This window comes from Lagopus leucura, unplaced genomic scaffold (genome assembly GCF_019238085.1).
Source record: "Lagopus leucura isolate 7727_CA_CO unplaced genomic scaffold, USGS_WTPT01 Super-Scaffold_100009, whole genome shotgun sequence".
NCBI lineage: Eukaryota > Metazoa > Chordata > Aves > Galliformes > Phasianidae > Lagopus > Lagopus leucura.
The window spans coordinates 9,031,898-9,055,905 of record NW_024962266.1 but is presented as its reverse complement, the minus strand read 5'-3'; the positions used below and the strand labels follow the sequence as shown (position 1 = coordinate 9,055,905).

The 24,008-nt window shown below is 36.7% G+C and overlaps 1 protein-coding gene across 5 annotated transcripts in view; it reads right to left on the bottom strand.

Annotated features, from left to right (window-relative positions):
* CAMSAP2 (calmodulin regulated spectrin associated protein family member 2) overlaps nucleotides 1-24,008 on the bottom strand; it is a 72,261-nt gene that overhangs the window by 32,651 nt on the left and 15,602 nt on the right. For 4 of the 5 annotated variants that reach the window (XM_042873587.1, XM_042873588.1, XM_042873589.1 and 1 more), the window contains exons 3-4: nucleotides 2,673-2,834; nucleotides 1,934-2,017 (exon numbers count right to left, since the gene is read on the bottom strand). In XM_042873587.1, coding sequence (XP_042729521.1) covers nucleotides 1,934-2,017; nucleotides 2,673-2,834 — 246 coding nt within the window. The remainder of the gene's footprint in view (nucleotides 1-1,933; nucleotides 2,018-2,672; nucleotides 2,835-24,008) is intronic. The other variant, XM_042873590.1, reaches the window with a different exon arrangement.

The following is a 24,008-nucleotide window of genomic DNA, read 5'->3' as shown; positions in this document are numbered from 1 at the left end:
ATCAGACGTGAAGTCTGAAGATAAATGCTAGCAGATGCTTGACAAGAGTCTCTTCATGGTTTAACAGAAAATATGAACAACTGATTTATAATAGATTTTCTTCATAGTTTTCTGTGGAAAGTTTGCATTCAGTATAATTTGCAGTTAGGAAATACCAGTTTTAGGCATATGTTTATTATGTTTTCTAGATCTCATTTGGTAAATACTGTTACATTAAAAAAAACCAGTTAATCATCAGTTGAACAGACCAGCATTTCTCAAAGAAAACCTAAAATAACAATCTGAGTTACCATCTGAATTTACCATCTTCCTGCATACAAAAAAAGAGATTTAAATTCCTTAAATCCAACTACAAGTGACTCTGTTTTTCAGATTCTAGACTTACTTTCTAAAATCAGATTCCACTTGTCATTGCAGTCTTGAATCTTTCTGTACAAATGGCATTTGTAAAAAAACAACAAACCAACCTGCAATATAATCTGCAATGAACTCCTGCTAGCAGAAGAGACATCCAGGGGTCAACTGGAGCCTGACATTGTACCCACATTAAGTTTTCCAGGTAATAGATAAAGGTATGCCAGTATATACTCATAGCATGGAATACCTGACAATTTATGTACCTGTAATACCTGTAATTTATGCTGCTGAGTCTCACACCAAGGCAAATAACCTAATATGCACCTGGAACAATACTACCTAAAACTGTAGTGTATGTATAGAAAGAATTATAATTTCTTCCATTATTTGTCAATAATTGCTGCTTTACAAGTGCATTTGTAATGTGGTCAACAGAATAGGTTCTGTGTTACAGATTGATATTCATACAACAAAACCATCACAAATGCTCACACTAACGTTAGGCAATTTTTTCAGTCCACTGGTTTTATTTATGTGATATGGTTATGGACCAGGCAGTCTATTTTAACAGTTAATTCAAGAACAAGGACATAAATACAAATTTTATCTTGACATTCCTAACAAAACACAAATTATATTCTAAATTATTCAAATTATAATCTAAGTGAGAATAAACATTACTGATCTTTTTTTGTTTACAAATAACGAGAATTGTATGTAACTGCTCTTATATATGTGGGCTTTTTTTTTTCCTCCCATCACTGCTATTAACCATATTAAGATTCTAATGCAAAAACTATTAAGATTTCAAAAACTATTCACATCTTTCAAAAGTGACTGACTGATAGAATTATCCAGAAGCATATTAAACATGCAAACTTATTTACTCTGGAACTGAATGCAATCTTTCCACATTTTAAATGGGCATAATGCTATTTTATTAACTGAACTCCACAAACAAACAAAACAAACAAAACAAAATACCTACAACCCTTTTAGGAAAACGTATTAAACAACTTTTATTGTTCACATTAAAAAAGTTGGAATAAACATCTTGGATCATAAAGCAATTCTTCCCATGATGCCACATGCAGATTTATCTCTTTTGAGATGCATGTAATTCACAAGGGTGAACACTGAAAAAAACATGCATAAAATGTGCTTTCCTTTTTCACAGTTGACTCAACTGCATTTTGAAATTATCTAGGAAGTATTTATTAATCAATTTCTTACAACCACTGCAACACATGTTTTCTTGCTGTCAAAAACTGAATTGTCATTAAGGACAACCGGGAATAAAAAGTGCAACTTTCCTATTGTTACGTTTGAAAGGAATAACTTCATGGAAATCATGAAACTCACTTAAAAAAGAAATAGGGTCTGGATTCTGTGATCCTTGTGTGTCCCTTCCAATTCACTATATTCTGTGACTCTAAAACCTTGCATTATGTAACAAACAGTTAAAAAGTTCAGTGTTTGCAAATGCGTATTTACTAATACATACCATATCTATAAGTAACTGTTATTTACAATGAATGCTTGTCCTAGATTAAATTATTTTAACTCCAGCACATACCTTCTGACCTCCTGCAGATTCTGCACTGTGATGCTCTTTAAGTTTTTGTTCCTGTTCCATTATGTCTTTCAAATGTTCATTTACCTACAGACAAAAAAGCTTATTCCGTGGTCCGAGAAACAAGTTGTGGAAATTGCAAGTTTTCTTAAGGTCTGTAAATCACTACGCTAAGTTTGCTGAAAAGATTTAACAGATATTTCTGATTCCATAGCTGTGAAGTGTAACCTGCAAACGTCAACATTCCAGCTGCAGTCTAGGTCACACGTTTAGCTTTATGCTTTATTAACAACTCTGCCCTTTATTATGCTTAATTGCATTTGATTAAGAGTGTATTGCTGTCATTTGATTTGATTATGTGGTAAAGCTAAACAATCTCAAGCAATATGTGCTCAAACATAAACAGAACACTTTGCTTTTAAATCATGACAAATAAGAAATTAGCTCTTTTAACATAGCCAACCAGAGACACTCAACCAGCCAACATGCTATCTCAACATGACAGCAACTGTTAACGTGCCACATGCAGGTTATATTATTCTATTTAATTTAGACTTCTCATTTATCTAGATCACATAACTAGTTGAACTGATTTCTGCAAACTTCTTTTTTTGTTATCCACAAACAGCAGATGAAAAACAGTCCCTATCAGATACACCTATGTATATACATATCCATTCATCTCTAATACAATCTTACAGACTACAAATAAAATCATGGTTTGCTTCTCCATTGTTCATACCTTATTTATCCAGAACATGACGGCATCTTCTATGTCATAAGGTAGATCTGTAGCTTGGAAAAAGGATGAATACTGCTGAGTGCATGCAATCACTTTCTCAACGCTGACCATCTCGACAGTATAAGCCATCATAAGAGTATCAATCATAGCCAAATGAGCACTCTACAAAGAGAAATAGTAATGCCTAATTATTATGCACACTGAAATACCACTTTCTTACGTACTGTTTGCAAACACAGCCAGATGCATGGGGGGCCAAAACTGTAAATGCTGTAAGTTTTCTGCCTGGTTTTCAGTTTTTGAATCAAAACCAAACAACACAAACATGCACAACAGATTTGAGAAAACAAGACAAAGCGAAAAACAAAAGGCTCACCATGAATTAAAGTAACTTGTGCAATAAAACAAACATCAAAAGTAAAGAAGCGCAAATGGAAAGAAAAAGAAACAACTTTCATGATACAAACATTACATCAACTTGATGTTTTAACAAAGCCTAAGAAGTCTTCTGAAATCTCCTTAGTGAAAATAATCCCCCTGGCCTCATCAATGTTATTTTACTGGAAATAAAAACTGACACTGGCTGGAAAGCTACCTTCAATCAATCATCATTATATTGCTGCATAAGTGCAACTTCACCTGTTTTTCAAGTCATAATTCCAGGAAGAAGACACAATTACATTAACGTAACTAAAAAGCAATATGACAGAAAACAATTATTTTTCTTCTACCAAACTCATTCTCTAACACAGATGTAGCTAAACACACACCAAACACACACCACTATGTTTAAAATAGGCACATACTGATAAATAAAACACAACGTCTGTTAACACAGATGTTTCACATATTGAAAGTCCATGTCTATTTCATAGTTTCTAAAAAAAATGTAAGTAAATAAGCAATCAGGATTTTCACTACATTCTCATGACCAAATAAGAAAATGATGCCAGTTTGTGCAGGCAGCACTTAAGAGATTTGCATCTGCTTCACAACACGCTTTCTAAGTATTTCCCCTAAACCAAAATGATTTCCCAAGACAGCATTTCTGAACATGCTGCTTTTAAACACATCTCTCATTGAAAACAAAGACCCCAAACACTTGTTAACACCAACCAGCTCTGTTGTATTCTATTAAAAAGTATGCACATAAACATTTCACAGGACAGCTTCTACAGCCATGGCAGCAGCAGCAAACACCATGAGTCAGGCAGCAATATGTTCTCATCACTGCAGTTGAGGCTGTGGACACATCATTTATTTCAGAATTCCCAGCGGGAAAAAGATGAACAGATTCAGGTTTCTTGCTGCCCTTATTGTATGTATTACTTAAGAATGTTACAGTGCTGCCCTTAGAATCAGACAGCAATAATACCATTTTTTTATGCAGCTAAGCTGTCTCGTTTGACAAACAAAAAGGCAGATTATTCCTTAGATACTAACTACATATTTTCATGAAACTGTGCCTGATAGCAAACCTTCCTGGCAACAGCCAGTGCTCTTTCACCTTACACCCAGGAGCCTCCCTGCCTGCCACAGTGTGAGTGCTGCCCGCACTCACACTGCGCTCCTCCTGCCCAGTGCCTGCATGGCTGAGTGACTGCAGGGCTCTGCCCAGCACTGACACACCCTCCAAGGTGCTCCTGGAGCTGTGGTTTGGACATATCCAGATGTCTTATACATGTATCTATTAGTGGGTGTGCATTATCTATTAATGGAACAACCAACCATCCAACAAAGTATTTTTTTTTCATTATCTCTCTTTCAGCGTCAGCTGCCCACGGCTGCTTTGCAAACCAAAAACACGTGAGCAAATAGGTCTCAGGTCTTCACAGGCACACATGGTACAAGGTAGAGATCCATACCGAAGTCTCATCCCATGTTCAAGCATCACAAAGCATTAGTGCCTGTCTCTTCCTACAAAAAGCTAATGCCAGCCCACACAACCTCTCTCCTCAGCCACCTTCCCCAGTAACTTTAGCAGCCACCTCAGGAGACGCACAGATCAGATTCCCCAAAGACAAAGCCAGTTTCTCAGCTGAACAGTCTTCACATTTGTCCAGGAAGGAAGAGGAAGGTAAGTCAGTTCACAAACACAGCCATACTACTTGCTTCACTGCAGATTTAGAAGCTGACAAGGACTTGCTTCTCAGCCTCCAGTACCTGTGGTAACAAATGGCAAGGACACCCTGGCCCGTTCCTCAACACATTACAGCTTCTCCGCTAAGGACAATACGCAATTCACATCAGTGTGGAACAGAGGGCTTTAAAGACCTACACCCAAGGTGCTGAGAGCCTTTCGTTTGGATGTATGCTCACACTTTCTCACTTGAAAAGAAGACCACTGACTGGTTCTGAGCCCAAGCTAGCTCCACAGATAAGAACTTGAACATAACAGTATAAACGTGCTCTTTGACATACTCCAAAGCTGTGGGAAGGTCAAAGACTTGTTCCTAAACATACTTTAAGTCCAAAAGATACAGAGCAGACTACGTAGCCTTTTCTGTGGCATGTTATCAAGATACTGAAGTTAACTGAGCAGCCTGCTTCACAGACTTCAGAATTAGGTGATGAAGAAGCATCTGAAAAATCACAACAAACAACTCAGTACTGCAGCAAACTTAACCCTCATTATGGAAAGTATTGATGCATGTAGAAACAAACCAGTAAACAGATTATTCACATATTAGTAAAAGCCAGTACCTACAGTACCTATAATAACAGAAAATTGCTGAGAACACATGATTTGAATCAAGTAAACTTACAACACTGCGCTGTACAACTCATATCTACAAAAAAAAGTAGCGCCCTTCACTCCACTACAGAGTTCATAGAAGATCTACTACTTAGTTCTAAAAGTCACAGCTTAGAAATGAAATCCACGTCTTACACTCACACATTAACACATTTCAGCATTTTGTTAAGTGCCTGCTTGGAAAGAAAAGCAATGGAGCTAAGTTCAAAAACTACTGCTATCATTCTGTATTCACTTGGCTTCTGCCTACCAAGATTCTCAATACATTACAAATGCATTAAGTAAATAAAATTAATTACAGTTAGCTAGCCAAATCGCGTATTTTCAGTGTTTCCAGCAAATTATTTAAAAACTGCAAACTACTTATGCAAACAAATGCAGCAATGAAAAGATGACCCTTGCCAATAGTCTGTTACTATCAAAACAAGGTTGAATCAACCTGCACACTAATGGGATCTCTCTGAAATAAGCTACCACGTAAAGTTATCTGCAAAGTCTCAGAAGTCTCATCAATTATTTTCCTTATAACTCATAGAAGACATTCAAAGGGGAATATTAAAATAATATTGGAAAAAAAAAAATTGGTCAACTTGAAACTATGATCCCAAGAAACAACTCACAAATTTGCTATTTTTGCTAATTTTATTTACAGGTCAATCCTGATTGAAATTACCAGTTATAGATTTTTTTTCCCCAGGGAACTGAAAGCAATCATATAACATGTAACTTAAACCTAAAATAATTGTACAAAAAATTAATTCCACACACAGTTCCACTGTTTCTTCTCCCCCCTTATCTGAGAAAAAGTCAAGCAAGCTACATTCTTTTTTGTCTTGTAGTTCGTTATGCTAAACAAAAAGTACTAAACTAAAAACTGTGCTACAAAAACAGTACCCCATTGTTTAAAATACAAGGTTTATCAGCATAACTATTGAAGTCCTGGAAAAAAAAGTTTGAATAGTAATTAAGTTCCCAAGAGAAGCCTTCTCCTCCTTTGATCATTTCACTACAATGATGCAAAGTAGTGAGATCTTAAATGGCACAATATTATGCCTTAAAAAAATGCTCCATTTTGAAGTGGATTTTTTTTTTCTTTTTCAAGGCAAACACAGTTTTGTTTTTTCTCAGCTACACCCTGCACAGAACACAAGAGTCTTAACTCAATCATCCCATATAATTACTGGTTACTTTTTGCTTCTTTAATGTAGGTTCCACAGCTTTCTTTTCCACTAGTGATTACTTCAGTAAGCAGCTTACTGAATTATCCTGAAGCATCACTGCTAATGCTTTTTTCTGTCTCCTCTTTGATTATTTGGTTCACTTCACCTCCAATCAGCAACTATCAACAACTTCATAAAAAATGTACTATGCATAAGGTGTGTGTGTGTATATATATATATATATATATATTGTACATACATGTATGCTTATGGACAAATACTGCATATTATATCTGATATTATTACATACTACTAAGCATAGTTATATGTTCCACTAAAAGATGCAAGCAAGGAGGTTTCTTTTGACCTGATTCCTTAGGAAAATCATAGCTAAAACAATTTCCCAGAATGGTACTAGAAAAAAGGGAGAAAAAAGAACAAGAAGAAGGTAGAAAATATAATTGTTAACTTCATGCTTGTAAAGCAAAACTAAATGTGCCAATCAAAAATCTTAAGTCTTTCCTTTTTTTCTTCCTATTAAAAACACTCCCCTAGTCACTATGCTTTGAGAGACTTGATTTGGACAGGGTATCGTTTCTGTAAACAGGAATACGTATTTCTATTCTCATGGAAGTCGGCTGTGTCTGAATAATCTGAGAAAAATTTTGTGAAGGGATTTGGTCACATTTAGGAAAAGAAGCCCTTAAGCTGTACTTCGCACTTGTAAAATAAACATACATTTCTAGCTAGATTCCCTAAAGATTTTACCCACACTGGATTTGGCACTTGAACAAAGAATGGAAGAGATCAGATCTCTAAAATCAGCTGGGAGAATGTTTGTGCCACTTTGTTTTTTTACTGATTTCTACACCTGTAGCCAATGGTGTCTACTTACCGAAAACAGGTTTTGTTTGCAGGTACTTATCAAAATACAGCATAGAACAAATTTTGCTTCACAGCATTCACATGCAGCACCCACACCACTGGTGACAGCTACTTCAGCAGTCAACAGTAATGAACACAGTAAATTCCACAGACTTGGATGTAACAACTTCAGGTCATGTTTCACCACATACTAAGATTACAAACACATTCACCGTTTTCTGTATTCCTAAAAGCAGTTATCTGGTAATGCTAACTCTAAATAACATTTCCCAAGAAACTGCAATTCTCATTACTGTTCTGCTAGCACGTCAGTTCTAAAATTAGTGTTATGCCTCCTGTTATGATTATTACCAAAGATTCCTTGCTAATTAAGAGAAAGCCAAGATAATTGGAAAGAAACAAACCAAGGAAGAAAACAACAGCTAAGAGAGATCATCCCCACGGAAAACATCACTGAATTTCTAACTGCTCCAATAAACAGACCATGCAGAATGAACACTACAGGACACATACTTAATGAGAAAAGACAATAATACCAGGTGGCTGGCAGACACAGTAAGGGACAGGAATAGCGAGGAAATATGGGATTAAACATACAGGACAACAGCAGCAGCAAACAGTCATGTTAAACACACAGTGGTGATGTCCTCAAGCACCACATTAACCCACAGCTCTGAATTCTGTTTTCTTCAGCACTCAATGAACAAAGTTTGTGGTATCTTGAATTCCCAGGCACCTTTCCACAAAAGACCTTCACTTAAATAACACAAGTCTCAAATCAATCCACTAAGCTTAATGAGTGAAACGCAAGGTGAATACGTTTTGGTCAACAAAACAGAATAGTCACAATTATTCAGTTCTGCCATTTGACAACTTTTGGACTTAATTCTTCTTTGGCCTCATGCACTACTCATCCCTAGCACAATTCTAACATAACCCCAATTTTCTAGTTATTCTTGTCCTGCAAAGCAACAATCAAGTTGCATTACCTCACGGCACTTCCATGAAGCACTTACACCCTGCAAGATGCTTGTTTAGCAAGAACAGCATTACAGTACCATGTTAAACACGTCCTAACAGGTTCTACAGGTAGTGGTTTTTCTCCTTATTTATCATAACCCTCTATATTTGGTTAAATTTTTTCATTTAGTAATTGGTTCCAAGAATGCACAAAAACATTATTTAACGACTTACACATTTGACATGGGGAATATTTCTAAAAGTGGAATCGTTAAGTATATAAACTTGCTGAGTTAAGCATTTTGGTAACACGTTCTTCTGCTTAAGGTTCCTTCATTATGCTTCTCATGGAATTTAATGATTTGATCAAATTAAGTCCTTAGCAGATTCCAGAAGTCTTTTCAAATTACATAACCAGGTAGGACTTTGCCCTTTGACCCCTCCATACCTCTTCATAGTGAAGACCTAAACTATAAGCACTGGAATCATGAACCAGCAAATGACTGTTATTTTACTATTTTTACTTTGTCCCACTTTATAGTTTCGTACTATATAATAAATATGCATGCAGACATCAAGAATACTCTAGCAATCAGCACTTGAGTGACTTCACATCAAGCACTCATTTTTCAAACAAACCAAACAAAAAAATTGCAATTTTATCAGTTAAATTGAAATGAGAAAGTAATGCAGAATGACTGATAACCAGACAAAATTACACATGTGTAGAAGAATAAACAGCACTAGCTTTAAATTTCCCTAACACTTTTTAAAATGATCATTCAAAATTCTACCAGATCACAGTCAAATCCTGCCCAGAGCAACCAGAAACAAAAAATTATGTAAACAATTTCTATTTTGTTGCATGTGTGCACTGTTTGTTGTTCTTACGCTCTAGACATTTACACCAAAATGAAATGGTAGCAATATAAAATACCATCTGGACTTCTCATTTCATAACAATCACCACCAATCTTTGCAGAATACACGAGTTGGGAAAAAGGGAAACAGGACTGGCTCTGGTTCCAAACCAAGGACACCATATACAAATTAGCAGTTCCTTCTTCCTGACTCACTCATACCAGCATAGTAATGACATTGAAGGCAGTGATTTAACTTCTCCGGCAACTCAGCAAAACTCCTCCAGAGGTATTTGTCCACAGGGAGTACCCAAGCCTGTTCACCTCAGAACATCTGCTTCAGGAACATAGCCTTAGGAACACTGGAGAACTACCACTTCAGCACGGGGATGCAGGAGCAGTTGGGTGCTTCAGAATGTGGGGTGAAGAGTTCACATTTGGGTGGTGTGCTACGAGTATGTAAGCCAGTAAGGGACACAGAGAAAAGGCTGAGGTCCCAGAATCAACCTAGATGTATGGCTAGCATACTACTCCATGGAAATGTCAGTGGAGCCCTGTCTTCCACCATGCTTGACTTAGCCCAGCATCGTGCCACAGCACAGTGTGAGGTCCTACATGTTTCACTGATAACCACCCACGGCCATCTTGGAATTCCAACTCAGTTTTGAAACCTTGCAACCCAGGCTTTTAATTAATTCGCTTTCCAGCTGTTTACTGTTGATAGTAACTTTTTAAATTACAGTTCTTGTTACTCAGATAACTGATACAACATGCTTTCTGATCCATAGCATTTTGTTTTGCTTCTTCCTTAATATTAAACTACTTTGCTACTCCCACACTATCTCACAAAAGTTTAAGCACAGCCCAAATATCAAATGCCCATCTGGTGTAAGTCACACCATTATATTATACCTAATTCATTAAGATCAGCAGCCTAAAGTAACACATAGGATGAAACATCATGTAATTCTCAGCACTTAACATCTTTTTTCTACTGCCCTGTGGTCTTGGGTTCTGACAAATGAAGTTTTAAAAACAAGCACGCAGGGTACTTCTGAAAATAAGAGAATAATCATGTTTTAATTACACTGATGAACAGTAAGATGTACTGATTTGATCAATTACTATGTCTGATACAACAGATATTGAAAAGGTGATTACACATTGCAGTTTAGGATGATAATCAGTTTGAGACAGTGTAAGCAGTGGGTCATTATCTGCAGTTCGCTGTAGCAGAACTCAAATAATATTTGAAAGGACACTTAGAATCATAGAAAACCTTCAGTTGGAAGTGACCACTGGCTGTCGTTCAGACCAATGTCCTTTTCATAACAGTTCCAAGTAGCTGTATTTCTCAGGGGCTTCACCAGGTACATTACTGGTATCAATAAGGATGGAGAACCCACAAGCTCTTTGAGTAACCCCTTAATGCCTTCCACCATTTCAAAGTTAGCTGGTTTCTTCTCAGTACAAAGTCCCAGCTTCATGAAAAATAAGTGGTTCAATTACAATGTACAGAAAGACTATGTAGCTCTTCTCCTTCAGCAAGAGAATATAGATCTGAATTCTCAATGTCATTATTTAAGTTGGTGATGTTTGCTTTCATTTATTTATTTATAAGATAAAAATACAACACTTTACTACAAAAGGAGAGGGGAAATTAGCTTTGGTTCCCTCATTTCTCAATCCAAAAAAAGGACTCAATAGGGCCAAAGACATCAATGGAATTAAAATCCAGTATTGTTGCTAGAAAACAAACACTTGCAAGTCACCCAAGGCACAAAGTCTACAAGCTGCCATACTGCTGTCTTTTTTATAGTATAAATCAGCAACTTCTTTAATTCAAGCATAATGCACTCTCCAATGCAGCATAATTCAGCGCATCATAAAAAACCTAAGGTTTTATAAGATGACATGCGAAGTAGGAATACAAACAGGATGCTCTTTGAAAAGGGGGAAGCAAGCTCTAATCTGTGTGTGGAGACCAATGTAACACGTCCCCCCTACATTTGTCTGAAAAGGATTTGTCATCTCCATTCTGCTTTCTTACTTACACCTTTACATGCCATTTTTTAAATGTTTCATTTCCTAACATTATGGCAATATGGCTTCACCTGCACAGTTCTGGGACTGTAGTCTTGCAAGGTAAGATTTTAGCTTCTACATTCTACTCAGATTCCTCAGGAAACACGCCTCCCAGCTGAAACTCATGTACACAACTCTTGCCAAAATACAATAGTGGAAAAAAAAAAAAAAACTTCAGTTACTCAGTGAAGGCTTTTAGGGAGAACTTCCGGTTATGAAGGACTTTCAAATGTTTTATTCTTTTGAAAAACACTCACCTTCATTTTTGAGGTGACCATCCTTATTGGTTTAAATGTGTATTTTTGCTGTTTATTGAAGATATGTATGTGCATCTTTAAGCACCTTAGACAAAAGAAAGAAGTCAATGTTGTGCTAACTGCCTTTGAAATGTAAGCATTCAAAAGCTTGGGAGAACTTCACTTCTTCATGTCATACCACTGTATCTGTATAAAGCTGCTGCTTGAGAAGCTAAGAACTATTGCAGCAATTTTCATGTAGCTCATGTACAAAAACCTTCCTTTAGGTCAGGAACATAAGAATATTTCTCAGCATATCTTTCCTTATTGAAGGAGAATACTGATTAAATCAAAATATTACATCATTCCAGCATGCTGTCCTCAAGAAGAGAAAATACTAGCTTTGATTTTTATACAAAAACATAACATGTAATCTTCCTGAATTTCATATGAACAGGTTCACCATAATTTCCTCAGTGTTTCTTTATGAAACATAAGGGCAGAGAAATAAGGTCATCATACCCATTACTGTAATGGTAATTACATTAAGAAGAGCAATTATTTTTGTCCTCTCCCTCAAAGGATTGTAGAAATACCACATTTGTGGTCCATAGCACAGAATAGTAAAACATGAGAGAAACTGCCCTTGTTGAAGATCTTCTTTTAAAACAACAGCTAAGGTTAAAAGAAATTTCCCATCTCCTACTTGAATGAATTCTATCAGCAGCATTAAAGAAATTAGAACAGACACAAAATTACACTGATCACAAACCTGCTTCCCCATGGCTGTTACTGTAGTAAAGACTAGCAGGTGACAAGTTGCTGACTAATAGCATTACTAAATTAGACAGCTGAACAACATTTTTTCATCCAGCGATTAAGGGGTTGTGACAGGCCAGCTGTAACAATGGCTGCTGAGCAAGGAAATGGTGCGCAGTTGAAGTTAAAGCATATGTGGGAAAGGTGTACAGGGTTGTTTAGATAAATGTATCCAAAAGCCTTTCCGCCTGTTAGGTCATTCCAGACTTGAAACTCACAAGCTTTCTGAAGATTGATATTGGATAGCCTTAAACATCCTATGGACATATGCTTCTGTTGTCAATAATCTCTCCACTTGGGAAATGATGTGGAATTTAAACTGTGTATTAGTAAGGTGATTGAATGTCTCTCTGCTTGTCACAAAAATAGGTAGTTCAATGAAGAAGTAACTAAAGCTTTTCTTCTTAGAAGTTAATTTAGCAAAGGCATGAAAAAGTAAGCAGAATACTTTCCTCAGGAAGTTTATTTTCTTCCTGGTAAGGCTTTTGAAAACCAAAAAGGATAATTAGTTTGACTCCCACACAAAACTCTAGAATGCTTTTTTCTCCAAAGAAAAAGGACATAAGTCCACTACAAACCATACGGTATTCCTCAGTTAATTGGTAACCAAGATTTCTGGTCTCATACTTCACAATTATTTGTTTGTAATGTGATACTTTTTAAGGCGTGAAAAAGAATGAGAGAAGTCTCTCCTCCACCTCCCTCAGCAAATGGAATAATTGGTGGTTCATATATCTATTAAAACAGTAAAGCTTACTATCACATCCCTATTTCTTATGCCTTTTTGGCTCATGAAGTTATTCTAGGAGGCGCTGCATAATTAGTACCTCTCAAAATGATAAAGTTAGTTGCAGTAATGACACATTCACATTGTAGCAAACAACTACTTCCGCTCCAAAATATCACTCCTCTTCTTCCCAGCCCAGGCAAGCTGAGTGAAAACAGCTGAACAGAAGAACAAAATACAGAAACTATGAAAAATGGTAAACCCTACACCTTCATTTGCAAAAAAATATTTTTCAATAACTTAAGATATCTATTATTGGAATGAAAGTATGCGTCGGCTGCACTTCCAAGAACAGCAGTACTTATCAGTAGTGTTACTGGAAACCTCTGCTACCAGCACAAGAGATGTCAGAGCACATATCCAGAAACCATAGAAGTGCTTCATGCGATGCTGAAGTCTTGGCTTCAGCAAAATGAATGATCCCATGCTTCAGCAGCACAAACTGATGCCTCACCTCAGCTATTAAATCACATTTTTAAAGTGGGAAAAAGAGAGGAGAACTTCCTCACTCAAGTTGTAAACTGGCATCAGCTCTCTTTTTACAAACATTCATATTCTATAACCCCTACATGGAAAGAGGTGATCCTGGAAGTTTGTCTGATTTACTCATGAGATACATTATTGAACATTTTGCAGAAAAGACAATAGCTTGAATTACCATACATTAGAATAAAAGGCAAAAACTCCAACTTTTATTACCTGAGTACCCAAAGGAAAACTTTATTAAAGCTAGAAAACTGAACATCTGCACAGGGAGGTCAAAACCTGGAAGTCAGTACTACAATAGTACAGCATGATATGGACACCATTAGAAAGTGATATATAATTCTCATTCAAGAGGAAACATCACAGCACATTTCTTAGTCACAGCTAACAGGCAGTACACATGACTGTCTTGTAGTCTATTCGATCATCCAAAACATACAATAAATATAAATCAGTGAACAATTATGCTAAAGAAAATTCTTACAATACTTGCACATTATAGATGCCTGAACATTAAGTATTGCTTGAGTATGCTAAAAGATAAAATTCTCTGAAAACCTCTGATGTGCTAAACAAATAGCCTACCTGGGAGTGCCAGTTATTCTGTAAACAGAAGACTTCAAATCAGTCTGCCCTGCACATGGGCCTGCTATTTTAATGAAATACTGGTTTAGACAAACTCAAGTTGTGACCCTCATCTGTTACTATCTGACTTACAGTATTGCTGGCAGTACAAGACAAAGTCCTGAAGACATTTTAATGCCAGATTTGTCAAGAAAACCAAATTCCTTGTTCTGTAGATCCTGTATTTTGATGAATATCAAGTGAAATTGAAAAAAAAAAAAAAAAAAACCACTTCTCTCCCTCTCCCATGTACAGAGGGCAGCAATCCAACACTTCTCAAAGAAAGGCATCCCACTGAGCTGTGCACCACAGAATTCGTTTTCACCTTGTCTGTTCTCAATGTCAACCTTTGTTTTCACATTTTATCACTGATTTCCATGCAGACTTAGTCGTACTGATACCAGTTACTAGCATTATACCATCAGTTCAATGCAAGACTAGAAAACCATTAACGAAATAGAAAAAAAAGTGCTGAACCATGTGATTTCCTTTAATATATTCCAACTTCCTTTTTTAATGGCAAACCATTACTTTGTCCAAGAGACTATGATAATACGACAAGCTATTACGCTATGCCTAGTCACCAGCAGACTTGCAGTGTGTTACTTTAAACTGAAAAGCACCATCTACATAAATGTCATTGTAAGAAGCACAGAGGAGGAGAGGTAGGAGTTGCACTGTAGGAGAAAATTACTTATCATCCTTTTGGAAAAGATATTTCTGGTAACATACATTATCACAGCATGCCTACACACAGATCTGGACATCTCTACTTTATTGGGGTTGGTGCACATAGACATGGCTAACTTTTGGATAACTTAACTGAAACACTTTCAACAAGCATCTCCAAGCACTCAACTCTACTTATCTTCAGGTAACACAAAGGAGGAAAGAGATGTTACGCTGCTCTATGTCAACAGAGCTTTGTGGATGGATGCATTCTGCTCAGCACTAACTTCTCTTCCCCTGCCACCCAGCCCTCATTCCAAATCCACCCAGCCGTCATCTTGAGCCACCTAATCTCTCCCATTTTGCCTCAAACCTGAATCCTGCTGGTCTTTTTTGGAGCTGTTCTCAGTACATTGACCAGGAAGGAAGCTCATCACAACTCAGATTTTGGCAAGCATTTCAGTCTTCCCTTTGGCAGATGAGTAAATTTGACTCTCCCTCATCCAGTCTCACAGCTATTTCCAATACACTTGTAAAAACTTGTACAAGAAAGAATTGGTAAGATAACCAGGAGAATATAGATATGGGCTATCCAATAAATGGAACAATAGAGAGAAACAAAATATCACTTGACTTGAATTAAGTTTGCAAATTCAGACCATATTTTAAATTGATTTGAAAGACAAGTTAGGAAAGATATTGAAAGGGTACAAAGAATAACAAAAGCAGTAATGTACATCTTCAGAAAAACTTAAAAGGTAAACAGGTAAACGTAGTCAGTGGTTACACCAGAAGAATGGCATTTTTCCAGATCAAATAATTTTCAAGAAAATATAGAAAACTACAGTTTGGATAAGATAAAAAGGGGAGTACAATCAAAGAAACAGTAGTAATAAATTTTCAAATATTAGGAAATCAGTCTTGCATGATTTGAATTTCAGTTTATTCACAAAGATGCTAAGATAATCATATATATAAATATATATATATATATTATATATATATCATATATAAGAACAGCAATTATGAACCAAGACCTTCATACAGGAAAGAAGGGTGAAATTGGAATGAAAAACTGGCAATTTTTACCCCAGAGAATGTAATAGTATCAGCAGTCTTTTGTGCTGCTGTTTTACCTTTCAGCCTTTTTAAGATGATTGGTTGCTGATAGTGTTGACAACTGAGATCAACTCAAGCAAGATCAATTCTAACAGTGGCCTGATTAACAGGACCTCTAGCCGAGCCATCCTGGAAGAGATTGCATGTTTTAAAAGAACTGCATATGCAAAAGAGACCCCCAGTAATTCCTTAGGTAGCCCTCCTTAATTATATTCAATGTTAAGCTGGTGGAAATTATGTTAGTAACAATGACATTTTATAGGTGAATTTTGTTAAGAAAGACAAAAGGGGTGACATGAGATGCACGTTTATATAAAGACATTAAAGCACAGTCACCAATCTATCTCAAAAGCATAACCTCATTTTCATATTAAGCATTTTACTGATAAGCAAGTTTATTTATCAATTCACAGACAAGACATTAATCATGACTCCTCGATGAAGTACATAAAGCTATGCCTAAGGTTGCTCATTTAACAGGAGCACATAGCATCACTCATTTTAGTTCAATCAAGGATGTATTTATTCCTTCCATTTCTATCAGCTGTTCAATACTCGATTTCCCACAGTTCATCTGCTGCACGTGCTACTGCTTCCAGGGTCACAAAAGGCAACCTCTTCTTAACTGGCTTGCACTGTCACTTATAGTTAATTCAATCGGGGGGCATGTGCAGCACTACATGATTAATTGCTACAATGTCTAGTCCTAAAATATTTTCTTCTAATAATTTCAGGGGAGCAGAGATGTAAATAATGCAATATGAAAGACAGCTCATATATCTGAACTGTACTCTGTTTCCTGCTAAGACCAGTAGTCTCTTGTACTTTTTTGTCTCTTCTGAAGACTGTATTAATTATTAATAGCCTTTGGACTACCTGAAAGACTGTCAATTTCATGGATAAGCTACATCTTGAGTTCAGAGACTAGAGCAAATAACAAAAAAGTGTACAAAAGAACAAATCACAAACAATTTAAGAGGATCTTTCTGCATATGTTGCGTTATTCTTTCAGCAACAGCAAGAACACTGGGGACATTCCAAGAGAATAGAAACAATAACAATGGAAGAATGTTTTTTGAAAGTCAGCAGACAACACAGATAATTATAAGGACACGTATCCCCCTGCTCCCATGCAAAATCATTTCAAGGACAAAAAGTAGCTTGATTTGTTAAAATAAGATAACACTAATTCAAAATGAATGAATGGAACTTAAGTACTTCTAAAAACTCAGCTATAAATGTAACTGAAAAATGTAGGGCATCTGATGATGCTAATACATGCTCGTTAAACACAATTTTTAATGCTAGATACATGAAATAGTTTTATAATCTGATCAGCTAAACTGACAATTCAACTCTAAATCCTAAATGATGTATGAATGCACAAACCTTGAAAAGAAACACCACAGGTTTGACTTATCTCACCATTCTTTACCATTTAGTTTTCTCAACAATCTGAAATAAAGTCTCTTCAGTGAACAGGTTTGAAGGGAATGCAAAATCAGTGGGAAAGGTAACTGAGCAAGAGGACAGAGCAAAGTAGTAAAGCAAGCAGGGCAGGGAGAGCTGAGAAGAGAATCACATAAGCCACAGTGAAATGGAAGACTCTGCTTTAGCTCAATAGAAAACAGAAAAGCAAGCTATATTTATAATAAAGTTGCTTTCTCCTTTAATAAAAGCTTAAACTTGCTTGAGGAAAAAGAACCTATTTGACACTACAGCTATACGTATGATAAGAGCATAATTGTGTTTAAGTCATTAAGACATCAAATTTGTTTAAGCAAGCAAGCAATTTCCCTTTCCTAGAACCAGTATAGGCCAATAACACCAAGCCACATGTAGCCTGCAACAGAAGTTCTCAGTCTCCGGATGTTCTGGGGAAAAATCAGACAAATTACCCCTCCGTGCCCAGAGCCATATGGAAATATTTACTCTTTTTCCAAAAGTACTTTATAGTTTTGTAGTGTGTGTGTGTTCTGACTTAAAGAAAGCACAATCTGTGGTTGCAACTAAAGGCAACAATTAAAAGCAAAGAAAAAAACCCCAAAACACAGGAAACAACACCTGGGGACACCATAACACCTTCGAAGACACCAGAATTAGTTAATTATGGTAACAATTTTTGTTTCTCGTACTAAAACTGATAGCAAGTTCAGTAACTGAACTGAGCAGGACTTTCAGCATCAGTGTTTTCAGCAGTTCTTCATTAGAACCTGTGCTTCCCTCTTCATCAATTCCATTACTGTCTTATGTTACTTTGCCATCACCACACTATGAATTGTTTTCTATTTCTTCCTATTGTGGAAAATACAACCAAAAAAGGAGTTTGAAAACTCTCATTATTTCAAGTATATATGTTAAGACAAATTTCTTCAAATTATTTTAAGTAATTTAGCAGTACAGAAGTTTTGAAGCTTCCTGATAGAATGATATCCTGAATTACACTGGATTACAGCTTTTCCATGAAAACTTACGTAATTTTTTTGCTTCATATATACAAACATGCCTTTACAGAAAACTCCTAAGAGCTGCTGTTTTTTTGTTTTTTTTTTTAAAAAAAAGGGGGAGTGGGGAGAAGTACAGAATCTGGAATAGAGAAAAAAAGTTATTCCAAACTGAGTTTCCCTTTCTTTCACCAGCTTCTAATCTATTCCATTCCATTGCTCTCCTTTTATCTAGTAGGATATAATCCCACTCAGTCCTCTCAGCATCTTCTCCCCCTATAAAGCAATACAGGTGTCAATATAACAAAACTATTGGAAGCGAGTGGAGCTCCTTACAGATGATTCGTCCCTTCATAAAACACAAATTCATCATTCAAGTTTACAGAACTACTACTACATAATGGAATAGGAAGCCTTTACAAATGTTTATTTCCCTTCACTGCATGCCCTTCAGAAATCAAGCACAGGTTTTTTCCACCAAAGCATGTGGTACTGATCGAAGCATATTCAACTTCTAAATAATAACACGGAGCAAAGTGACCAAAAAAAGGGTTATGCCTGTCTTCTGCAACAATTTAGGGTGGAAAACAGTGAAGTAGCTGGTCAGAAGAAAGGGACTGAGATTAGAGCCCATAAGCACCTGAATATGAGCATACAATGTTACCCTGTCAAGCTACATGTCAGCTGCAGTCTGTGTGTACACGTGAAACAGAGAGAGACAGAGAACACTGCATACCAGAGTTTGTAAAACGCATCCTGTATCTGCTGAGCCCTACAACCTCAACAGGGTCCCAGTTCGTAACCTGGGTCCAGTTTTCAGGGGACAGAATAAACTGTTCTCCACGTTTACAGAGACTGCACAATAAGAGGCTGATCCTGCAAAAAGTTAACTAAGGTAAAGGCAACAAAGATTTTCATGTTATGATACAACAGCACAGAGCACACTGTCACCGTAGTACGTAAGTGAGAACAGACTACCAGGTTCCTGTACGTGGATTACGAAATGCAGATCAGCAGCATTCTTTTGTACTGCATCGAAACAGTTGCTTCATTACAGTGAGTCCCAACTGTATTTCTGTATTCCTTCAGCATTCGATGTGGTTTTGTGCCTCACCACGTGTCTATGTACTGCACTGAGCTGGTAGTGAGGCTCTCCTTCTGTTTACATGACAGATCCGTACCTCCTGCTAAATGCGGCTCACTATTTCCCATAATAGGAAGAAAGGCTGCTCCTAACGAACCAACTGCATACTACAAACATGTAGGATCGTTAGCTCTCCACTATCCATCAGAAGCATATTAGCAAAGTCTTCTCTTCACATAATATAAACAAACCCATGAAGAAAAAATCTCCTAGGTAGTCTACAAAACAATTCATAGATTTTCCTTTCAGAAGCAGCTTAGTTACAGAAGAACATTTCTGAACACTTCCAAATATATGAAAAGTTTATTAATAAAGAAAGACAAAGAAAGGTCATAGAAGCAAACTCGCAACCAAAAGCTGAAAAGCAGTACTTAAGCAGCATCACTAAAACAGAGAGAACATAATTTTAACTGTTTAATGAAGTAATACTTCTTCCCAGATGAATTAAAATACTTCCCAACCAGTTCAGAAACCATTTCTCATACGGAATCTGGCACCCTTCAGAAGCTTAAATTCTTCACAGTTTTCTTTATTTGTCTCTCCTTTTATCTGTTTTCCCTTGTGAGGCTCTGGGATTTTTCTGTTTTCGTTGTCTCCCCTCCCCTTCTTTGTGTGACATAAACAGCAGAGTAAGAAGGAACACAGAACAAGAATGCAATCAGAATATTTTTGGTTCAAGACTTCAGAGTGCTTAAGGCAGAAGAATACCAACTACTTTTTTAGCCATAGCAGCATTCAATTTCCTAATGAGCAAGGAAGTGAACAAAACAGAGCCCAAACCAATGCACTACTTGAATTCTTCATGAAAGAAGTATTACCTTCTCTCCAGGTATACCTCACTTTTTATCTCCCATTATCACTTCAACTACAGCAGTTTGGTTTTAGTATTACCACATATTAATTGAAGCAAGACGTGCTGCAATTATCTCTCCTCATTTAACACAAGAAGAAAAACAATCACCACAACTTCACATCAGAACAAGCATAAGGTACTTGGTCACTACTTCTGTATGTTGAACTTAACTTCCTTCCTCTGGCAAAAAAAAAACAAAACTGAGTCCTTCATAAAGCAGGAATCTTACGGTGATTCGATAACATACTTTCAGTGCAATACAAATAACAGACTTTATCCAGTAGTTCTGTTCAGCCAAAAAGAATCCTACAAGGTGTTCTGAAGAACAATCGGATTTCATTATCTTACATGCAAGGATTTTTACTGCTAGAAATTTTAAGTATCAGATATATTGCTGGAATCACAAACGAGGCCAAAACCCTACTCAGACTTTTGTGCTGAAATAGAGGATGCAAGAGGGGGAAAATAAAAAACAAAAGTGAAAATTAAAACTAAAGAAATATAGAAAGCTTTCTGCTTTCTTTTATTGGGGATATTGAAAACATGAAAATAAGCAGGTTGCACTTCTATCATCCCAACACTAGAGTTCCTGGAAAGGAGCAGCAAACAATTCCTACCTTTCTACTTTGCAGGACAAAGCCAACCCGATGTCAAGACAACCTTGACACCAGGAGCTCAGCTGCCTTCTGTATTAGTTGCCACACCAGTTGGGAGGAGGTATTTCATGCAAATCTTATCAGTGTTGCAAAGGACGTTGCCATCACTTCATTCTTCTGCAAATTTCTGATATTGATGTCTATGTGGTTCCATAGAGTTAACTCCTACCAAGGCCTACTGTCTTTGATAGACAGATTTCAAAACTGATACCCTAAAAGTTAATGTCTGTTATCTCTCATAAGAAGTCTCTAATAAGTAATGGTCCTCTACGATTTTTTCTTTTCAGCTACTCACAGACTACGATGCCCATGGATCTAAATAAGCACAGAACAACCTAGCTATGAAACTTTATTTTGGCTGCAGTTTCTTTTGACAATAGCTCAGAGAGATACAAGGGTGACTCAACCTGACTACAGCCCATACTAATTATCTTCAGCACTGAAGAAAGCATGAAAAGCAAATAAACAGACATACCGACCTCTCAGAAAAATAACAGCTCTAGATTAAATACACTCTTCAGTCCCAAAAAATTAAGGAAATAAAACAACACCCAACAACTCATATTTACAATCTGCACTGGTTTTGTACACAAGAGGTTCTAGACAATTCTAGACAAGCACACTCTAGAAACAGCCCCAAAATCACTGCTGCGATTTCCATGAAACAGAAAAAAACTGTAAGACAAACAATTCAAAAGCAAGCAGCAGTAAGAGATGGCAGAACAAAATACCCAGCCTATGAGTCATCGTAACAGCATGGCATACATGGGATACTAAGTTCTTAGCCAAGGTACCAGCAGAATAAGCATCATGAAAGTGTAGCAGATAACACCACCAACGTGCCAACAAATGCTTGTGCTCTAGGGCCTCGGTATCTAGGCTACGTTTGATATGCTGATTTACCATGTGAAACAGATATACCATCTCCCTTTAGTTACTATCGTGCAAATAACACAAGACCAGCAAAAACGCTGGATCACTCTTATCAAGGAAATGAGATCTCTGAAAGGAACCTGTACAAAGAAACTCAGTGTCCACAGAAGTAATCAAGAAAAAATATGGAACATCTCCATTGTATATTATTCCAGCCCAAAACCACAGTTGACCTAATCTGTGCAGTGCTTTAAACTCTGTAAGGCCTAAACCTAAGAATATAAAGCAATTCTAAGTTCAGGTTCTACTTCATCACTACATTTGCTTACTGTTTACTCTTTTGTGAAACATTCTCTTATGCAAGACACTTCAGTATCACAAGTCAGTTAACATTAAACTCTTTTGTTTTATCTTACATATTATTATGTCTACTGGCTCAAGTTGAGTGTGTGATCTTATATGCCCTCAACAAGCAAGTAATTCACAATTGCACAGAAATGGAAACTTGTTACATCATGCCTAAAACCAGAAAACAAATTCTTGAAGGCAGAGCCACATGCTATTCCTTTGCTCTGTGAAGTGTGTAGTATGCTTCTTGTTGCCTTGCAGAGTTGAAGGAATTCTGCAGCATGAAAACACAGAGGCTGCAGCATGTAGCTACAAGCTCACTGGGTGAGCCAACGGAGTCCTTCATCAAGGATAAATATTCCTCTGGTGAGGGGCTGTCATTTCAAATGAATGCACTCTGTAAGAGATCAGAAATCTGGCTTGCAGGATGAGTTAACTGTTTATTGCCTCTTGTCTTAGCCACAAAAAGATGCAGATCCTAGCTCTGAGTGCTTCTCTACTTCCACACACTTCAGAGGCGATGACTAACTTAGCAGCAGACAGCAGAATAGCTGAACTGGTTAAGGCCCCAGGAATTGCCTCTACTCCCTACTACTAAGAGAATTATTGCCAGACTTCCTCACAAGAGACATTTTCAAAAAAGAAAATAATTTGCAGCTGAATGGATAAACAACTGAGATGATAGACTAGTACTTTTCATATTAAAAATCCATTTACACATACTACGTCTTGGCTTTTAGAAGGTAAAGATTTTTAACCCTACCAGCTATTATGAACTTATCGCTGCAGTTTCACTAGAGACACTCATTCCCTGAACATCTTGGATGACAAACTTCAGGTATATGGAGAATTTAAGTATTTCCTGATCAATGAGAGTAATTTTTCAAAATAATTACTCATGGATGTAATTTTAAGATCACTGCCCAGCCGGTAAATGTTTTTTTTTCTGCAACGTTATTTTCCCAAATCAAAGTTCACATTTACTCAGGAATTGTTTTTGATTGCACTACACTTAGTTACTTAGTGCAGGGCTCCTCATTTTTTCTTAATTATTTTCTTACTGAAACCATTATACATAGAAAAATTTGTAAGTACATTTTCTTGGAGATAGTATTTATATACACTATGTACTAACCTTTTTCTACTCATTAAGTTTTATTTAAGAAATAAATATTTAAAAATGCTTTTTGTTCCCAAGAAATATGCTCCCTTTAAAAAATTTGTGTGCTTTAAAACATACATGCATACGCATACATATATTAATTCCTTTTTCCTGCCTTTGTTATTGAATTCTGATACATTTTTGGTGCAAGTTTGGTAGTAGTCTGTAACATTACTGCATCTGTTTGCATTCTCTCCCTCCATCCTTTAATAAATATCTATTTAAAACTAGCGAGTAATCATTTTTCACTACCATCCCCTGTAGCATCTGGGCAGACCAAAACGATGGGAAAGGTGTTACAAAGGAGCGATGACTTAAGGACCAGCACAATAGAAAAGTGCTATAAAGGAAGGGAAGAAGATTGCTCACTTGTATCAGAAGATTCCAGGTTTGCAGGGGAAAGCTTCATCA